We start from the raw sequence: 19,658 nt of genomic DNA, 5'->3' as shown, positions 1-19,658 counted from the left end.
GATTTCTATGTTCTATGTTCTAATTAAATCTAGAGAAGTATGTAGTGGTGCATTTGAGAAGGCACAGAGACTAGTATATACAATAAATGGTGTGAACGAAGTGTGAACGGACCTGGAGATCTTGGAGTTTGTCTACAAGTTATTAAAGACCGTGATACAGGAAGGAAAGGAGCTTAAGAAGGCTCCTGTAAAACTTAGATTTACTGGCTAAGGTAAGGTCATGGTGGAATTACATAAATCGCTTGCTGTAATCAATTTTAACCACCACACTACAGAAAGAATATCCAAGTACTATTGTGGTAGCTAGACAGCTTGCAAACTATTGCCAGAGCTGAAGAATACACTAATGAGGCGGAAATCATCACTACAGGACTTGATGTGGCCAGGACAAAGAAGCGGGCAGGAAAACCAGTGCAGGTATTATCCATCCAGCAAACTGCCTTTTCTAAAGGCTCCCTTTTGTAAAATGCTATAGGAATAATGAAACCAAAAAAAAATCACATGATCTTAAAAGTGTCTTCCCCAAGGCATTTAACATGATCAACCATTCTAATTAGCCCTACCCCTTTTATCTATTACTTCAATCACTACACTCTAAACACTTTAAACCACATTTTATAATGAAGTTTACATTGTAAATACATACTGGTATTTATGCATTTATGCACATTTTATTCCATATCTGTACTTTATTTTACATAATTCTTTATTCGGCATAATTGTTGAATGTTGTTGTTTTTTTTGTTGCATGTAGTGCCAACCTGTCACAGTAATTTCCTAATACATGTAAATGCATATGATGAATAAAGTTGATCCCTGATCCTTTTCTTTGGAGAGAACAGCAGATTGAGTAAAGGCTTAACTGAGGTCTATAAAATTATGAAATGTATTATCAGGGAAAAACTGGAATACATATTTCCATTAGCAGTCAGGTCAATACCAAGAGGTCATGGATTTAAGTTAACTGATAGGAGGATTAGAGAGGAGTTGAGCAATTTTTTTTCATCCAAAGACTGATGGAAGTTGAGAACTCAGTGACTAGAGAGTAGTAGAGGCAGAACCTTCACCAGATTGAAAGGGCAGCATCATAGATAACACTCTACTGCACCAGCTGTAAATTCCTGTCAGCTTCTGCAACAGGCTGTACGTTCTCTCTGTGATCACATGGATTTCCTCCAGTGTTTTCCTCCCACAATCCTCAGATTTACGGGTTATGGTTAGTAGGTTGTGGGCATGCTATGTTGGTGCCAGAACCATGGACCCCAGCACATCTCAGATTGTGTTGGCTATTGACACAAACAAAGCATTTCACTGTAAGTTTAGATGTACATGTGACAAATAAAACTAATCTCTTTAATCTTTAAGATACGTGGAAGAGCACTTGAACCGTCATCTTGGCCATGCGCCAAGAGTTAAGACCTAGAAATCACAAAATAGCTCAAATTTTTGTTGGTATGGACAAACTAAGCCAAATAACCTACTTCTGTGCAATGAATTACATAATGAAAGCCTACATTTGTCCCATTGTTATTAGTAGTGGGGAAAATATAGAGTAGCCAATCTATGGTTTCTAATTGCCTAACACCTTCTTCTCACAGCTAAAGAAGCTACTTACAGCTTGAGTCATCAACTTGTTCTTGCGGAGTGAAGTTCTCTCTATTGTTGCTGATCTTCTGAGGACCACAGTCAAATCTTACAGCTGTGAGAATTATGCCAACTGGCAGCTTTCTAGGACCAGGAACTACAGATACAACTTCAGATAGGACAGACTCAATGTTCATTAACAAATATGGCCAGAAAGGCAAGTAGTTACTGCATGTCCTGAAATGATATTGAAGACGTGATAATGCCCTTTTATCTTGGACTTCTTCAGTCTGTGAGGTGAAAGTATTGGCTTGATGCTCTTGGTCAACAATGAAAGGACCATCAAACATTTTCAGCTATAATGAAGTCAAGGTGGTATGTAATGGAGATTTCCATTTGTGCTTTTCTCATTTTTCAAATAATAAAGCTTGTGATCTGGTTAATCATATCCATGACATGTAGCAAAGCTGTTGCAGAGCAATATAGAGATGTGTTACCATGGGACACTGCAAGCAGTTGGTGGAAATAACAAATAAAAACATGGTAGCTGATTCACATTCAAGCAAGGTGCATCTTCCTGGATGGTGTTGATATATTTCATGACGTCATAGAGTTGTCATACAACATGGAAACAGACCTTTGGCCTACCAAGTCTACAATGACCATCGAGCACCCATTTACACTGATTGTATACCATCTTATTTTATTTTCCTCACACCCCATCATCAAATTTCCTGACATTCTAAACTCGCCAGCAGCACTCTACATTGACCAATTAATCAATCAACCTGCATGTTTTTGAGACTGGGAGGAAATTGGAACACCTGCAGAACACCCAGATGATAGCAGAGATAATGTGTAAACGTGGATCATTTGTGTTATGTAGCGCACTAATCCGAGCAAACAGAGTTGTGTAAATTATGGAAATAACTTAGAAGGTAAATTCACTCAGTGTACATTTCACATCCATTATGTACTCCAATTTATTCGGTAGCTAAACTATTTCAGTATTTGGTCAAAGGTAATTCCCTTAGAATTTTAGTCATTATTGAGCTTTGCAGCGGTCTAATCTTCCCAAATCTAGATTGAGCATTGGCGATTGATTGCTAATGTATATATGTGACTTCATAGAAAATAATACTATCAGAGATAGGAGCAAAAATAGACCATATAACATCTCAAGGTTGCTCTGTTATGATTAATCTAATCTTGGCCTCAGTATTTTTCTGCCTGTTCCCTGTATACCTTGACTCTCCAAAGTCCAAAGATCAGTCCATCCCAGCCGTTATTGAATGCATACAATAATTTTTTGACTAAATATTCAAAAGACTCACCATCCATTAGAGAAGAAATACTTATCTCTGATTTAAGTTGGCAGCACCTTATCCTGAAACTATACTCACTAGTTTTAGAACTTGCTATCTCTCAAAATCACGTGCTTCAAAAAGATCATCTCGCATTCTCCTAATGTTAAGTAAGTCTAGGTCCAACCTGCTCAATCTTTCGTCATAATACAACCATTCATCTCATGAATCAACCAAGAGAATCTGTTTCCAATCGTTGTTTTCTCTGTAAATAAGGAAACATAAACTGTGCACAATATTTCAGGTGCAGTCTCAGCAATTCCCTGTATGCATGTTGCAAAATTTATTGGTTTTTATGCTTCATCCCCTTTCAGGCCAACAGTACACTTGGTAGGTTCTCCATGACAAAGAGATTTCCAACTGGAATATTGACACTTTTCTCTTTCCACAGGTGCTGCCAATGCTGGCTGAATGGTTCCAATTTTTTTTGTTTTTATTTCAGATTTCCAGAATCAGAATGTTTTGGCTTTCAATTAAATATTCAGTTACAAGTACAAGTACATTAGCTCTCAAGATTTTACACCTGCACAGAGAGCTCCCATATTACTAACACAGAACTAGTTGACTACACAAATAGCACTATAATTCAAATCTGATGATTGTTTACGACACTAATTTATGTGGGTAAAATTCTTGCACAATCTATTTGCCATTGTCACTTTCTTCAAGAACCAGGCGAGCAAACATTTAATATTTCTTAACAATTCTACTATGAGTTTTAGTTATCTGACTGTTCACTGTTGGACATACTGTGAATGCACTATATGCAAAACAGCTGCAGTAAATACACAGCAGACATATTAATTTCAGAAGCTTTTGTTTCTGAGTGAAGAATCACTCCTTCAAAGCAAGTAATTACTATGAATTATTGGAAAATGACCATCACATCAACAGAGTTCAGCTTGTAAAAGATAAACAAAATGCTAAATATAAGACCAACATATTTCCTTGCACATTCCTGCCAATTTCCCATTTTTAGATATTTGCTGAATGGTATTTTTGCTTAATTTTTGGTGTTGATTTTAAGATTTCTGTTCACAGATACTTTCTTTGGTGTAGTAGTTTTGGAGCTGTGGGGCACAACATGAAGCTCTGTTCACAGGTTTTCACAGTAAAATTACAGATTAACAAAGCCCTTTTGTCTTTTATTCGATTCTTCTGAATTCAACCATTAGTTATGGGCTGAAATTGGGCCATACAAATTTTCCTTCTAAATTTCCTTTTAATTTAAGAAGTATGAATATTGCATCTAACAATGATTGGGCAGATAAACTAATATTGAGTATGTTGATTAGTACTAACAAAAGGGAAGAAAAGGGAAAGGTTTTTTTTAGAATGCTCAGGAAAATTTTCTTTTTATAACCATAGAACCATAGAACATTACAGCACAGAAACAGGCCTTTTGGCCCTTCTTGGCTGTGCTGAACCATTTTTCTGCCTAGTCCCACTGACCTGCACCTGGACCATATCCCTCCATACACCTCTCATCCATGTACCTGTCCAAGTTTTTCTTAAATGTTAAAAGTGAGCCAGCATTTACCACTTCATCTGGCAGCTCATTCCATGACCTCACTACTCTCTGTGTGAAGAAGCCCTCCCAATGTTCCTTTTAAACTTGTCCCCCTTCACCCTTAACCCATGTCCTCTGTTTTTTTTTTCTCCCCTAGCCTCTGTGGAAAAAGCCTGCTTGCATTCACTCTATCTATACCTATCATAATTTTATATACCTCTATCAAATCTCCCCTCATTCTTCTACGCTCCAGGGAATAAAGTCCTAACCTATTCAACCTTTCTCTGTAACTCCATTTCTCAAGTCCCAGCAACATCCTTGTAAACCTTCTCTGCACTCTTTCAACCTTATTAATATCTTTCTTGTAATTTAGTAACCACAACTGCACACAATACTCCAAATTCGACCTCACCAATGCCTTATACAACCTCACCATAACATTCCAACTCTTATACTCAATACCTTGATTTATAAAGGCCAATGTACCAAAAGCTCTCTTTAAAACCCTATCTACCTGTGACGACACTTTTAGGGAATTTTGTATCTGCACTCCCAGATCCCTCTGTTCTGCTGCATTCCTCAGTGCCCTACCATTTACCTTGTATGTTCTACCTTGGTTTGCCCTTCCAAAGTACAATACCTCACACTTGTCCGTATTAAGCTCCATCTCCCATTTTTCAGCCCATTTTTGCAGCTGGTCCAAATCCCTCTGCATCTTTGAAAACCTTACTCACTGTCCACAACACCTCCAATCTTTGTATCATCAGCAAATTTGCTGATCCAATTTGCCACATTAACATCCAGATCATTGATATAGATGACAAATAACAATGGACCCAGCACTGATCCCTGTGGCACACCACTACTCCCAGACCTCCACTCAGAGAAGCAATCCTCCACTACCACTCTCTGGTTTCTTCCATTGATCCAATGCCTAATCCAATTTACATCCATGTATACCTAGCGACTGAATCTTCCTAACTAACCTCCCATGCGGGACCTTATCAAAGGCCTTACTGAAGTCCATGTAGACAACATCTACTGCCTTCCCTTCAACCACTTTCCTGGTAACCTCCTCGAAAAACTCTAAAAGATTGGTTAAAAATGACCTACCTTGCACAAAGCCGTGTTGACTCTCCCTAATAAGTCCCTATCTATCCAAATACTGGTAGATCCTATCTCTTAGTACTCCTGCCAGTAATTTACCTTCTACCGGCGTCAAATTAACCAGCCTGTAATTTCCCGGATTACTTTTAAGCCTTTTTTAAACAACGGAACAACATGAGCTATCCTCCAATCCTCTGGCACCTCACCTGTAGATACCAACATTTTAAATATATCTGCCAGGACCCCAGCAACTTCAACACTAGTCTCCTTCAAGGTCCGAGGGAATACCATGTCAGGTCCTGAGGATTTATCTACTCTAATTTGCCTCAAGGTAGCAAGCACCCCCTCCTCTTCAATCTGTATAGGTTGCATGACCTCACTACTTGTTTGACTTATTTCCATAGACTCCATGCCAGTTTCCTTAGTAAATACAGATGCAAAAAAAACATTTATGATCTTCCCCATTTCTTTTGGTTCCATACATAGCCGACCACTCTGAGGACCAATTTTATCCCTTACTATTTTTTTGCTCTTAATATACCTGGAGAAGCTCTTTGGATTATCCTTTACCTTGACTGCCAAAGCAACCTCATGTCTTCTTTTAGCCCTCCTGATTTCTTTCTTAAGTATTTTTTTCACTTTTTATACTCCTCAAGCACCTTATTTGCTCCCTGTTTCCTAAACATGTCATACATCTCTCTCTTCTTCATCAGAGTTTCAATATCCCTTGAGAACCAAGATTCCTTATGCTTATTCACTTTGCCTTTAATCCTGACAGGAACATACAAACTCTGCACCCTGAAAATTTCTCCTTTGAAGGCCTTCCACTTACCAATCACATCCTTGCCAGAGAACGACCTGTCCCCATCCACGCTTTTTAGATCCTTTCTCATTTCTTCAAATTTGGCCTTTTTCCAGTTTAGAACATCAACCTGAGGACCAGATCTATCTTTATCCATGATCAAGTTGAAACTAATGGTGTTACACTGGAAGCAAAGTGTTCCCCTACACACACTTCCGTTACCTGTCCTAACTCGTTTCCTAATAGGAGATCTAATATCACATCCTCTCTAGTTGGTACCTCTATATATCGATTTAGAAACTTTCCTGAACACATTTTACAAACACTAACCCATCTAGACCTTTAACAGTATGGGAGTCCCAATCAATACGCCGAAAATTAAAATCCCTTACTATCACAACTTTATGTTTCCTGCAGTTATCTGCTATCTCTCTGCAGATTTGCTCCTCCAATTCTCGCTGACTATTGGGTGGTCTATAATACAACCCCATTAATGTGGTCATACCTTTCTTGTTTCTCAGCTCCACCCACATGGCCTCGGTCACAAGCCCTCTAATTTGTCCTGCCTGAGCACTTTTGTAACATTTTCCCTGACTAGCAATGCCACCACCCTCCTACCCTTCATTCCTCTGACTCTATCACGTCTGAAACATCGGAACCCTGGAACATTAAGCTGCCAGTCCTGCCCCTCCTGCAGCCAAGTTTCACTAATGGCTATAATGTCGTAATTCCATGTGTCAATCCACACCCTCAGCTCGTCTGCCTTCCACACAATACTCCTTGCATTGAAATAGACAACCACAGAAGATTATTACCACCACACACAACCCTTCTATTTGTGACTTTGCATGAACTTTTAACATCATTTATTTTCACCCCCGCTCCACTATCTGCTCTGGCAGTCTGGTTCCCATCCCCCTGCAAATCTAGTTTAAACCCTCCCCAACAGCACTAACAAACCTCCCTGCAAGGATATTGGCCCCCTTGTAGTTCAGGTGTAACCCGTCTCTCTCGTACAGGTCCCACCTGCCCCAGAAGAAGTCCCAATGATCCTGAAATCTGAAACCCTGCCCCTACACCAGTTCCTCAGCCACGTGACTCATCCGCCAGAGTATCCTATTCTTACCCTCAGTGGCATGTGGCACAGGTAGCAATCCTGAGATTATCACCCTCGAGATCCTGCTTTTTAACTTCCTACCAAGCTCTATATACTTACTCTTCAGGACCTCCTCACTCTTTCTTCCTACAATGGACCCATGAGGGAGGAGCTGGCAAAACTTGACTGGAAAGATACTCCAGCAGGGATGATAGTGGAACAACAATGGCAGGTATTTCTGGGAATAATACAGAAGGTGCAGGATCAGTTCATTCCAATGAGAAAGAAAGATAATATGGGGAATAAGGGGCGACCGTGGCTGACAAGGGAAGTCAAGGACAGTATAAAAATAAAAGAGAAGAAGTATAACATAGCAAAGATGAGCGGGAAGCCAGAGGATTGGGAAACTTTTAAACAGCAACAGAAGATAACTGAAAAGGCAATACGGGGAGAAAAGATGAGGTACAAAGGTAAGATAACCAAGAATATAAAGGAGGATAGTAAAAGCTACTTTAGGTATGTGAAGAGGAAAAAATTAGTTAAGACTAAAGTTGGGCCCTTGAAGACAGAAACGGGTGAATTTATTACGGGGAACAAAGAAATGGCAGACGAGTTGAACAGGTACTTTGGATCTGTCTTCACTAGGGAGGACACAAAAAATCTCCCAGATCTAATAGTGGCCAGAGAACCTAGGATAATGGAGGAACTGAAGGAAATTCACATTAGACAGAAAATGGTGTTGGATAGACTGATGGGATTGAAGGCTGATAAATCCCCAGGGCCTGATGGTCTGCATCCCAGGGTACTTAGGGAGCTGGCTCTAGAAATAATGGACATATTGGTTATCATTTTCCAATGTTTTATAGATTCAGGATCAGTTCCTGTGGATTGGAGGGTAGCTTTTGTTATCCCACTTTTTAAGAAAGGAGGGAGAAGGAAAACAGGGAATTATAGACCAGTTAGCCTGACATCAGTGGTGGGGAAGATGCTGGAGTTAATTATAAAAGAAGAAATAGCGGCACATTTGGCTAGCAGTAACAGGATCGGTCCGAGTCAGCATAGATTTACAAAGGGGAAATCATGCTTGACTAATCTTTTTGAGGATGTAGCTATGAACATGGACAAGGGAGAACCAGAGGATGTGCTGTACCTGGACTTTCAGGAAGCCTTTGATAGGGTTCCACATAGGATATTAGTGGGAAAAATTGGAGCACATGGTATTGGGGGTAGGGTACTGACATGGATAGAAAATTGGTTGGCAGGCAAGAAACAAAGAGTAGGGACTAACAGGTCCCTTTCAGAATGGCAGGCAGTGACTAGTGGGGTACTGCAAGGCTCGGTGCTATTTACAGTATACATTAATGATTTAGATGAAGGGATTAAAAGTAACATTAGCAAATTTGCAGATGACACAAAGCTGGGTGGCAGTGTGAAATGTGAGGAGGATGTTATGAGAATGCAGAGTGACTTGAACAGGTTGGGTGAGTGGGCAGATGCATGGCAGATGCAGTTTAATGTGAATAAATGTGAGGTTATCCACTTTGGTGGCAAGAACAGGAAGGCAGATTACTAACTGAATGGTGTCAAGTTAGGAAAAGGGGAAGTACAACAAGATCTAGGTGTCCTTGTTCATCAGTCAATGAAAGTAAGCATGCAAGTACAGCAGGCAGTGAAGAAAGCTAATGGCATGTTGGCCTTCATAACAAGGGGAGTTGAGTATAGGAGCAAAGAGGCCCTTCTGTAGTTGTACAGGGCCCTGGTGAGACCACACCTGGAGTACTGTGTGCAGTTTTGGTGTCCAAATTTGAGGAAGAACATTCTTGCTATTGAGGGAATACAGAGTAGGTTCACGAGGTTAATTCCCAGGATGGCGGGACTGTCAGATGTTGAAAGATTGGAGCAACTAGGTTTGTATACACTGGAATTTAGAAGGATGAGAGGGGATCTGATTGAAACATATAAGATTATTAAGGGATTGGACACACTAGAGGCAGGAAACATGTTCCCGATGTTGGGGGAGTCCAGAACCAGAGGCCACAGTTTAAGAATAAGGGGTAAGCCATTTAGAACGGAGTTGAGGAAAAGCTTTTTCACCTAGAGAGTTGTGGATCTGTGGAATGCTCTGCCTCAGAAGAGAGTGGAGGCCAATTTATGCTTTCAAGAAAGAGTCAGATACAGCTCTTAAAGATGATGGAGTCAAGGGATATGGGGAGAAGGCAGGAACGGGATACTGATTGTGGATGATCAGCCATGATCACAGTGAATGGTGGTGCTGGCTCAAAGTGCCGAATGGCCTATTCCTGCACCTATTGTCTATTGTCTACTGTCATTGGTACCGAAGTGTACCATGATATCTGGCTGATCACCCTCCCACTTCAGAATGCTGTGCACGCGATCAGAAACCTCCCTGACCATGGCACCCGGGAGGCAACAAACCATCCAGGAGTCTCTGTCATGACCACAGAACCTCCTGTCTGTACCTCTAACTATCAAGTCTCCTACCACTACCACTCTCATCTTCTTCCACCCTCCCTTCTGCACTGCAGAGCCAGACTCAGTGCCAGAGATCCGGCTGCCGCAGCTTGCCCCAGGTAAGTCATCCCCCCCAACAGTATCCAATGTGGTATACTTGTTGTTGAGGGGAATGGCCACAGGGGAACCCTGCTCTGCCTGCCCTTTCCCCTTCGCTCACCTGACAGTAACCCAATTACCTGTGTGCTGCTCCTTTGGCGTAACTAGCTCCTTGAAGCTACTGTCTATAAACTCCTCATTCTGCCAAATGATCCAGAGTTCATCCAGCTCCTGCTCCAGTTCCCTAACATCCTGCGAGAGGAGCATTCCAACATCCTGCCTGACATTCTCTCTACTCTAAACAAACAAAACAAAACTTACTGGAACCTGCCCTCGCTTCTGCCTGTTCACACCGAAGCCTGTTGAGCCAAAGCCGTCCCACTCTGCTCCCTCTCACTCTACTGCCTGCTGTATATGGTGGTCTTTTTTTTAAACCTTTGGTGCTCTACATCACGTACCTGCACAGTCTGGCCTCTTTTCCCCAAGCAGTGTAAAAAAATGACTTCTTTCCGACATTCCTTTACTTCTTCATTCTCAGCCTCTTGCTCCGATTTGTTCAGTGAATTTTTAGGCCAATGAGGAAAATCATTGGACTAAGAGGAATGAGTACCAGGAAAAGAACATTTTTGGGAAATGCGATCACAGTATTCTAAGATTTTATACAGCAATAGGAAAGAATGTGGACCATAAAGTAAAAATGGTTTGCTGAGGACGGATCAATCTTGATGGAAAGAGGTCAGAACCGGACAAGGTGAAGGACAATCAAATATGGAAGGCCAATCTGTAACTAAGTAGTCGGAGGATCTTAAAGGATATATACATGTATCTTGAGCAACTGGATCCTTGATTTCCTCACTGGCAGACCCCAGTTAATATGGATTAGCAACAACATCTTCTCCACAGTCACCATCAGCACAGGTGCACCACAAGGCTGTGTGCTTAGCCTCATGCTTTATTCACCTGAAGTTTGTGATTGTGTGGCTAAGAACAGATCTAATGACGTATTTAAGCTTGCTGATGACACCACTGTTATTAGCCAAATCAAAAGTGATACTGAATCAATATATAGGAGGGAGATTGAAAATCTGGTTGTGTGATGTCACACAACAGCTCAACGCCATCAAAACCAAAGAGCTGCTTATTAACTACAGGAGAAAGAAAATGGAGGATCATAAGTAAGTGCTCATGAGGGGACTGGAGGGGGGCAAGATCAATAACTTTTTAAATTCCTTAGCATTAACATTGAGAGGATCTGTCCTGGGGCCAGCATGTATTATAAATGCTATCACAAAGAAGGCACTACAGCACCTTTACTCTATTAGACATTTGTGTAGGTTTGGCATACCACCAAAATCTTTGACAAGCTTCTATAAATACACAGTGGAGGGTAAGCTGCATTTTGGCCTGGTATGGAAACACCAAAGGCCAGAAACAGAAGAAGCTTCAGAAAATGCTCGATACAGCCCGGTTCACCACAGGAAAAACCCTCTTCGCCATTGAGTACATTTACATGATACGTTGCCACAAGAAAGCAACATCTTTCTTAAATATCCCAACTATCCAGGCCATGCCCTTTTCTTGCTACTACGATCGGACGAGAGATACTGAAAGTTTAGGCCCCACATCACAAGGTTCAGGAAAAGCTATTACCCTACAACATTCAGGTTCCTGAACCAGCATGGATAGTTTCATTCACTATTACTCTGAACTGTTTCTATGACCTGCAGGATTACTTTTAAGAACTCTTTACAACTCATGTTCTGTAAATGCATGCAAGGAAATGAATCTCAAGATATATATATATATATCAATCATATAAATACTTGATAATAAATTAACTTAGAACTTTGAACTTCACACAAGAGAAAAATTGGACAATTAATACCAGAGCTTCTCAAAGAGAGATGACAGATTGTTAACACTCAGGTTCTGGGCTGATCACAGGACATTTTGAGGGGAAGTAGAGGAGGAAATGATATGTTTAAAGAGAGAGTTTAAGAAAACATAAAAAATAAATCCAGAGGTAATAGTAAGAGGAAAAGTGAAGTCTGAAAAAGAGAACTATCAGCTTTTACTAAGAAAATAGAAACCGCTGGAGTCCTAGTAAAGGAAAATAGATTTGCAACACACATAAAAATTGCTGGTGAACGCAGCAGGCCAGGCAGCATCTATAGGAAGAGGTACAGTAGTGTTTCGGGCTGAGACCCTTCATCAGGACTAACTGAAAGAAGAGATACTATCTCTTCTATAGATGCTGCCTGGCCTGCTGCGTTCACCAGCAATTTTTATGTGTGTTGCTTGAAATTCCAGCATCTGCAGATCTGCAGAAAATTATTTTACTGGAAGGAGAAAGCGATATTCATACCAACAGATTGGAGGCTACCCAGAAGGAATGTAAGGTGTTGGTCCTGCACCCTGAGGGTGGCCTCATAGTGGCACAAGAGGAGGATATGTCAGAACAGGAATGGGAATCAGACTTAAAATGTGTGGCCACTGGGAAGTTTTGTTTTTGGCAGATTTCAAGCTTGTATAGAGATTTATAAAGTAAAAAAGTCAAGAAAAATCCTAATAAAGCATCTGCTTTAGAAAAACTCTAGGCATCTTGCTTGAGAAAGACTCTAAAGAGATTTACTGGAATGATTCCAAGAATGAAGAATCTTAGCTACATGGATACACTGAAAAGCTTATGCTGTTCTTTTGGAAACAAAAGTTGTTGAGAAGAGATCAGCTAGAAGAATTTAAAATTATGAAGCATAGAGGCAGAGTGGTTGGAGAACGAGGAGGATAACTATTGCTCATGAGAATGCAATAGCAGTTGACCAGTGCACAAGATAAACTGATGTAAATCAACATGTGTTATTGCAATGTCTTCATGTATGTATATACATACATCTCTATGCACACAGTCCATGAGTTTTTATCAGATATTCTGATAAAAACTAATAAGCAGCTAACAATTAAATGCTTATCTGAAATTTCTTACCCAACAATACAATTGTGGTTTCAACAATCATCTAAAATGATAAATTTTCAATTTTGTTTTGACACACTTTGGATTGCTTGCATAAAAAAAATCATTAAGTCATCTACAATGCCACTTAACAAATTAACATTCAAATCACATCAAATGTTAGGACATATAAGAGACATCATTTAACAGATCAAAATGCTAAACACATTACAATCATTTGTCAGCAGTTTGAATCTAAGTTTCATAATCACAACAGTATGTGGAATTGAACTGGAAAAGTGGCCTGTCTCTATTATATTGAAATAGTTATAAAGTGCAAGATTTACTGCACAATTAGTTCAAAAAGTTGTCTCCATCAGCAAATTGAAGATTTGAGATTCAGGATTGTTTCGTGTCATACTTCAGTAGACAAGTGTAAAGAAAAATGAAATGATTGTTACTTTGGATCCAATTAAGCAATAAAAACACAATTGCTGAAAAGAACTGTCATCTACGATAGAGAATCCATCTATGAATCAAAAAAATCATGCTTTAACTATGTTTTTATGTAGCATAAGATGTTTCTTTCTCCAGTGGACCTTATCCATTTGGTATCTGACAGCCGCAATTCTTTTGCTCAAAATCTTGCTATCTCAAAATAGCAGACCAAATATTAATTTCCTAATGCTTTAATCAGGCAACAGCCTTGTTACTCCCGCCCAGTCTCCTAAATGAACCACATTCTTTTCTCTCAGTTTTTCCGCATCCACCATATCTATTCTCATGATGAGGTTTTCCGCTCCACAGCATCTGAAGTATCCTCTTTTCTTCAGGAAATGTGACTCTCCAGTAGCTGATGGAGCCCTTACTTGCCATTCCCCCTACTTCTGCTCTCACCTACCATTCCATCCCAGAAAGAACAGATACAGAGTTCCTATAGTCTTCACCTTTCACCCTATCAACTTCCACATCCATACTATCATTTGTCATTTCTGCCAGATGTAGTGGGCTCCCACCACCTGTCATAATTCACACACTCCCACTTTGTTTTCTGCCTTTTGCATGGACCACTCTCTCCATGATTCCCTAGCTTGTTCATCTATTCCCACCTGTCCAACCCCATTCCCTGGTACTTCAGCAACAGCAGAGTTAAATTTATACCTACACCTCCTCCTTCCTTCCCATCCAGGAATCTAAACAGCTCTTTCAGGCCATGCAAAAATTCACATAAATCTTCTCTAACTTAATGTGCTATGTTCAGTGCTCTTAGTGTTGCCCCAACATCGACAAGACCAATTAACCTGGAAGAAACGGATGGGGACACTAGAAAGGAAGCTGGCAGAACATCAAAGGCTGGAGTTTCAGAAAGCAATTCGGAAGGCGTAGAATAGATACATCCGAAAGAAGTTTTCAAAAGGCAGAATAACACAATTCTGGCTGACAAGGGAAGGCAAAAACAACATAAGTGCAAAGAGAGGGAATATTATCAAGCAAAAAATGTAGGAAGTTACAGGATGGGAAGCTTTTAATAACCAACTAAAAAGCCACAAGGAGGGAAATAACAAAATATGAAGGTAAGCTAGATAATGATATCAAAGAGGATACCAAAAGATTTTTCAGATATATTAAGAGAGGCCCAAGTAAATATCGGACTGCTGGAAAATTAAGCTAGGTGGAAATGGGAGACGAACTAAATGAATATTTTGAATCAATCTTCACTGTGGAAGATACTAGTTGTATGCCAGAAGTTTGAGAGTGTCAGTGGACAGAAATGAGTGCAATTGTTATGAATACGGAGATGCTGAAAGGTCTGAAGGTGGATAAGTCACCTGGACCAGATGCACTATACCCAGGGTTCTGAAAGGGGTGGCTGGGGAGGATTCTGGAAGCATTGGTAATAATCTTTCAAGAATCACTATATTCTGGCATGGCTGCTGAGGACCATTAAATTGCAAATGTCACTTAACTCTTCAAGAAGAGAGGGAGGCAGAAGAAAGGAAATTAAAGGACAGTTAGCCTAGCCTCTGTGGTTGGGAAGATGTTGGAGTTGATTGTTAAGGATGCAGTGTCAGCGTACTTGGAAGCACATGAATAAACAGGCCAAAGTCAGCATGGTTTCCTTTAAAGGAAAATCTTGCCTGACACATGCATTGGAACTTTTTGAGGAAATAACAAGCAGGATAGACAAAGAAGAATTGGTAGATGTGGTGTACTTGGATCTTCAGAAAGCCTTTGACAAGGTGCCACACATGAGGCTGCTTAACAAGTTAAGTGCCCATGGTATTAGAGGAAAGATACTAGCACGGATAGAGGATTGGCTGGTTTGCAGGAGGCAAAGAGTGGGAATATATGGACCATCCATGATGAAATGGATGAGCAGACTCAATGGGCCAAAAGGACTAATTCTGCTCCTTTGTCTTAAGGTCTTAAAAAATTTGAAGAACAATGCCATAGATTTCACCACAACTAAATGGTATAATTTGTAGACTACCCAGCTGAAATATATGCCATTTTTGCAGCTGTATATAACCTATACATGGCTAGATCAGAAGGATGGAGAAATGTGTAAATTTGTCTCCTTTTGATCGAGCCATGTTCTCCCCTCCCCCACCAATTCTAGTTGTCTATCCCTTCTCCAACAGGTTGCAGTGACCAGCACCCTTCCCCAGAAAAAGTCAGAAAAAGCGGAATCTCCCAGTGTCTATCCATTTTAAGTCCACTTCCCATTCCAAGTCTGTTCATCCATGGACTCCTCCACTGTCATGATGAGGCCACTTTAGGTTGGAGGAACAACACCTTATATTCTGTTTGGGTAGCCTCCAACCTGATGGCATGAACATAGACTTCTCTAACTTCCGGTGATGCTCCTAACCCCCACCCCTTCACCACTTCCTACCCCCTTTTCCCTCCCTCAACTTATCTCCTTGCCTGTCTATCACCTCCCTCTGGTGCTTCTCCCCCGTTCTTTCTTCCATCGCATTCTGTCTCTTTCACCAATCAATTTCCCAGCTCTTTACTTCATCTTTCCTGCTTCAGGTTTCACCTCTCACCTTGTGTTCTCTCTCCCCTCCCCGCACCTTTTAAATCTACTCCCTAGCTTTTTTCTCCAGACCTGCCAAAGGGTTTCAGGCTGAAACATCAACTGTACTCTTTTCCCAGATGCAGCCTGGCTTGCTGAGTTCCTTCAGCATTTTGTGAGATATGTCATCATATGGCATGACCAAATGCTATATAGTGAGCATATTACATGACTAAAATTCTGACAACTATTGTTGTAAGTCAATTTATCTCTTTTCACAAAAGCAGTCTTACCCACTCAGCTTCCCAGCATGCTCTTTTATTTCAGATTTCTAGCAACTATTATGTTCTGTATTCACAAACTCAGCAATTTGTGTCCCCCCCCACCACCCCCCAACATCTGCCTATCCTCTGATTGTACCACTTCCAGACAGATTAGCTGTCATTAACAAACCTTCAGCAGCTTCCATTCAATGCCAATCATTGGCCTTCAATTGTGCCCAAATCTATTCAGGATATTCCCTTTATTTTCCCCATTCTGCTTCTTTTCTGTGCATTTAAACATGCCTGTTTTCTATTACTTTCTGTTCTGAAGGAGGGTCATCAACCTGAGTTGTTAACTTTCTCTCTCTCTCTCTCTCTCTCTCTCTCTCTCTCTCTCTCTCTCTCTCTCTCTCTCTCTCTCTGTCTCCTTGGAAACTGTCTGAACAGCTGAGTATTTTTAGTACAGGTCGACCTTCACAAATCCGACTACCTGTAATCCGGTTCCTTCAATAATCCGGCACTGATTATGCCTAATGTGATCCTTCTGTAATTTGGCATCTTCACTAATCCGGCACTCCTCAGGTCCCAATGGTGCCAGATTAGTGAAGGTCGACCTGTATTTTGTTTTCACATTGTGGTTTAACCAGCTCTGTGTTGAGGAGATTAGAGAAAATAGAATCAAAGGTAGTATCAAAATTGATTTTACCTGAACATTTAAATTGGAAACACCGATAGGAGAATAACTAAAAATAAAGAAGGGGAGTCTTTTCTCGAATAAGTGAGGCAATGTAGAACACATGAGTGTCTATTTGAAATAAGAAATAGCAGATATAACCAAATGAAGGATTCCAAATTGTTGTGTGAATCCTCAATGAACTATTAGCCTGTTATTACAGATAAAAGGTTGTCTTTAGAGACAGTTGGTAACAAGCTTCCTGTAGCTACCTTTGCCTCCAATAGAGTACTAGTTTAAACAGTAGCTTTGCCATCAAGTGTAAAACAAGAGCTCTTCAAAACCAATCCAGATGTGGTGGGCCCAGCTACAACCATGCAGTAGTCAGGTTAATTGGTTACTGCAAATTATCAATGATGTATATGTAAGAATCATGGTGGAGTAAAGTGCATGTGAGAGAGAACAGTTTACAGGATTAAAAAGTCGGGGGAAATGGACAGAAAGAAGTGCTCAGGAAAACTGTCACAAGCTTGATGGGCTAAATGGTCTCTTTTTTGTTAATTCAAATATGAGATTAATAATTAGAAGGAATCCAGATGAAGAGTCTCGGCCTGAAACATTATCAGTTCATTCATTTCCAGAGATGCCACTTGAACTGCTGAGTTCCTCTAGCATTTTGTAAGTGTTTCAAATAATTAGAAGGAAGCATTTCAAGTTAAAGTAATGAAGTAAAAGAAATTGGAGCATCACAAAACATGAAAAGGAAACTGCACAGTCAAAAATGGAACTGGGCATCATTTTGTGGATTGTCTTTGTCTCCTAAGAAGATATATATATATATATTCCTGTTAGTGTGCGTGCAGCCCAGCATTAGAAAAAAATATGTTCCTGTAGAAATGAGTGCGCTGTGGAATAATTATTCCCCGATCTGGGTCACATATTCCCAGGTTAAGAAACCTTCCACTATTCAGTCCAACTGTGTGCTGTTTCCCACATCATTGTGACTGCTACTCAACTCCCATGCTATTCATCCCTATGACCTCTGTGAGTGAGAATACAACTTGGTCCCAATTAGTGTCAAAGCAGGAAGAGCTTGCTTCAGTGAAGACACAAATCTGCTAGTTTACACACAAGTCACCAAGGTCAAATCGCAGTGTTCCAATCGGGATACCAACCCAGGTTATTTAAAGTGCTGAACCACTTTGGAATACAAACACAGTACAATGCAGTTCGAGGAAATTTCAAGGCCCTATTCAGATACTAAAATAAAGACTTTCTTAAACAGGTGAGGATGTGAATGAAGGCATTCCCCACACTTCCCTTCATGACATTTCCCTCCTAATATGTGAAATGAAACAATAGTTATCCTAATTCTTTCATTCCCAAAACTGTTTCTCAGATATCAAGAAATAATTCAGATCAAAACTGAAGAGAATAAAACTATACCTGCCGACGCAGATCTCGGGTTTTCTTTGTCATTTTCTCGATGGCAGCATTAAGAGGGTCTCCTTTCTCCTTTCTCCCAGTCTGAAAGAAAACAATAAAATATAATTAATATCATACCCCTTAAATTGTTAAGTAAACTTATCAACACAGTGATAAGTTTATTTGACTAACCATTCAATTATGAACTTCACCTGAGCAAATTGATTCCATGAACACGGGAAACACTATCGGCCATACATGAATGAAATAATGTATGATAATCATTCTGTTTTTATATGTCACCTGTTGTAAGTCATGAAGTCAAAAATTGGCTCTTTCTCTAGTACGCAAATAACCTGCCACAATAGTCAGTGGTTCAAGGAAAAACACTAAGAAAACTATTAAGAAATCATTAAGGAAGAAAAGTTATTGGGGCTTTAATACAGCAAAAAGATCCTCCAAATCTAATGTAACATTGTTGGGATTCCTGTTGTAACCTGATAAAATATCAAACCTCTTTTGTAGTAGCAGGAAATCTATATGGATATACATTCCAAATTCCTAAACTGATGTTCTGAAATAACTTTATATATAAAGGGTAAAAATAAAAAAAATCAATACAAAGAACTGTTGAAGTGTGAAATATTTTGCCACAAGTGGCGAACAACGATAGGTTAAAGACTAAGTACTTGAAGAATATGAAAGCTTGTAGAAGGAACAGAAAATAAAGAAGATCAATCTGAAGACGAGTGTAAGTTCTACAAATGCTGAAAAGAGAGATTCTTTATCTTCCAATCTAATCTTTTTGTATCACAGTAAAAGTCTCTGCAGAGAAAAGATTGGCATATTTTTGGTTCAGGTATAACATATTTGTACCTGTATTGTATTTTTACTATATAGCATATCCAAATATAACGTAACAGACAAATCTAATGTCTGCAAAGCACTGTTATAGTATCAACTATAAGCAGCAATAAATTTGAAAAATATAAAGCCAGTCCATTAATTCATGCAATGTGTGGGTATGGGAGTCAAAAACAGTCAGTACAAATAATCTACATCTCAATGAAATCTATTGAATACTGAAAGACCTACATAGTGAATGTGGATAGGATGTTTCCCATAGTGGAGTCTCAGACCTGAAGGCGCAGCCTCAGAATAGGAGGATGTCCCATTAGAACAGAGATGAGGAGCAATTTCTCTAGCCAGAGTGTGGTGAATCTGTGGAATTCAGAGGGCTGTGGAGGCCAAATCATTGGGTGCATTTAAAACAGAGGTTGATTGGTTCCTGATT

General features: G+C 40.0%; 1 protein-coding gene across 2 annotated transcripts in view; it reads right to left on the bottom strand.

The window, feature by feature from the left end:
• ctnna2 (catenin (cadherin-associated protein), alpha 2) overlaps positions 1-19,658 on the bottom strand; it is a 1,317,235-nt gene that overhangs the window by 656,649 nt on the left and 640,928 nt on the right. For both annotated transcript variants that reach the window (XM_063047106.1, XM_063047107.1), the window contains one exon: positions 18,386-18,466. In XM_063047106.1, coding sequence (XP_062903176.1) covers positions 18,386-18,466 — 81 coding nt within the window. The remainder of the gene's footprint in view (positions 1-18,385; positions 18,467-19,658) is intronic.

Source organism: Mobula hypostoma, chromosome 4, assembly GCF_963921235.1.
Source record: "Mobula hypostoma chromosome 4, sMobHyp1.1, whole genome shotgun sequence".
NCBI classification, from domain to species: Eukaryota; Metazoa; Chordata; class Chondrichthyes; order Myliobatiformes; family Myliobatidae; genus Mobula; species Mobula hypostoma.
The sequence above is the reverse complement of the archived record's forward strand: the minus strand, read 5'-3'. Positions and strand labels throughout refer to the sequence as shown.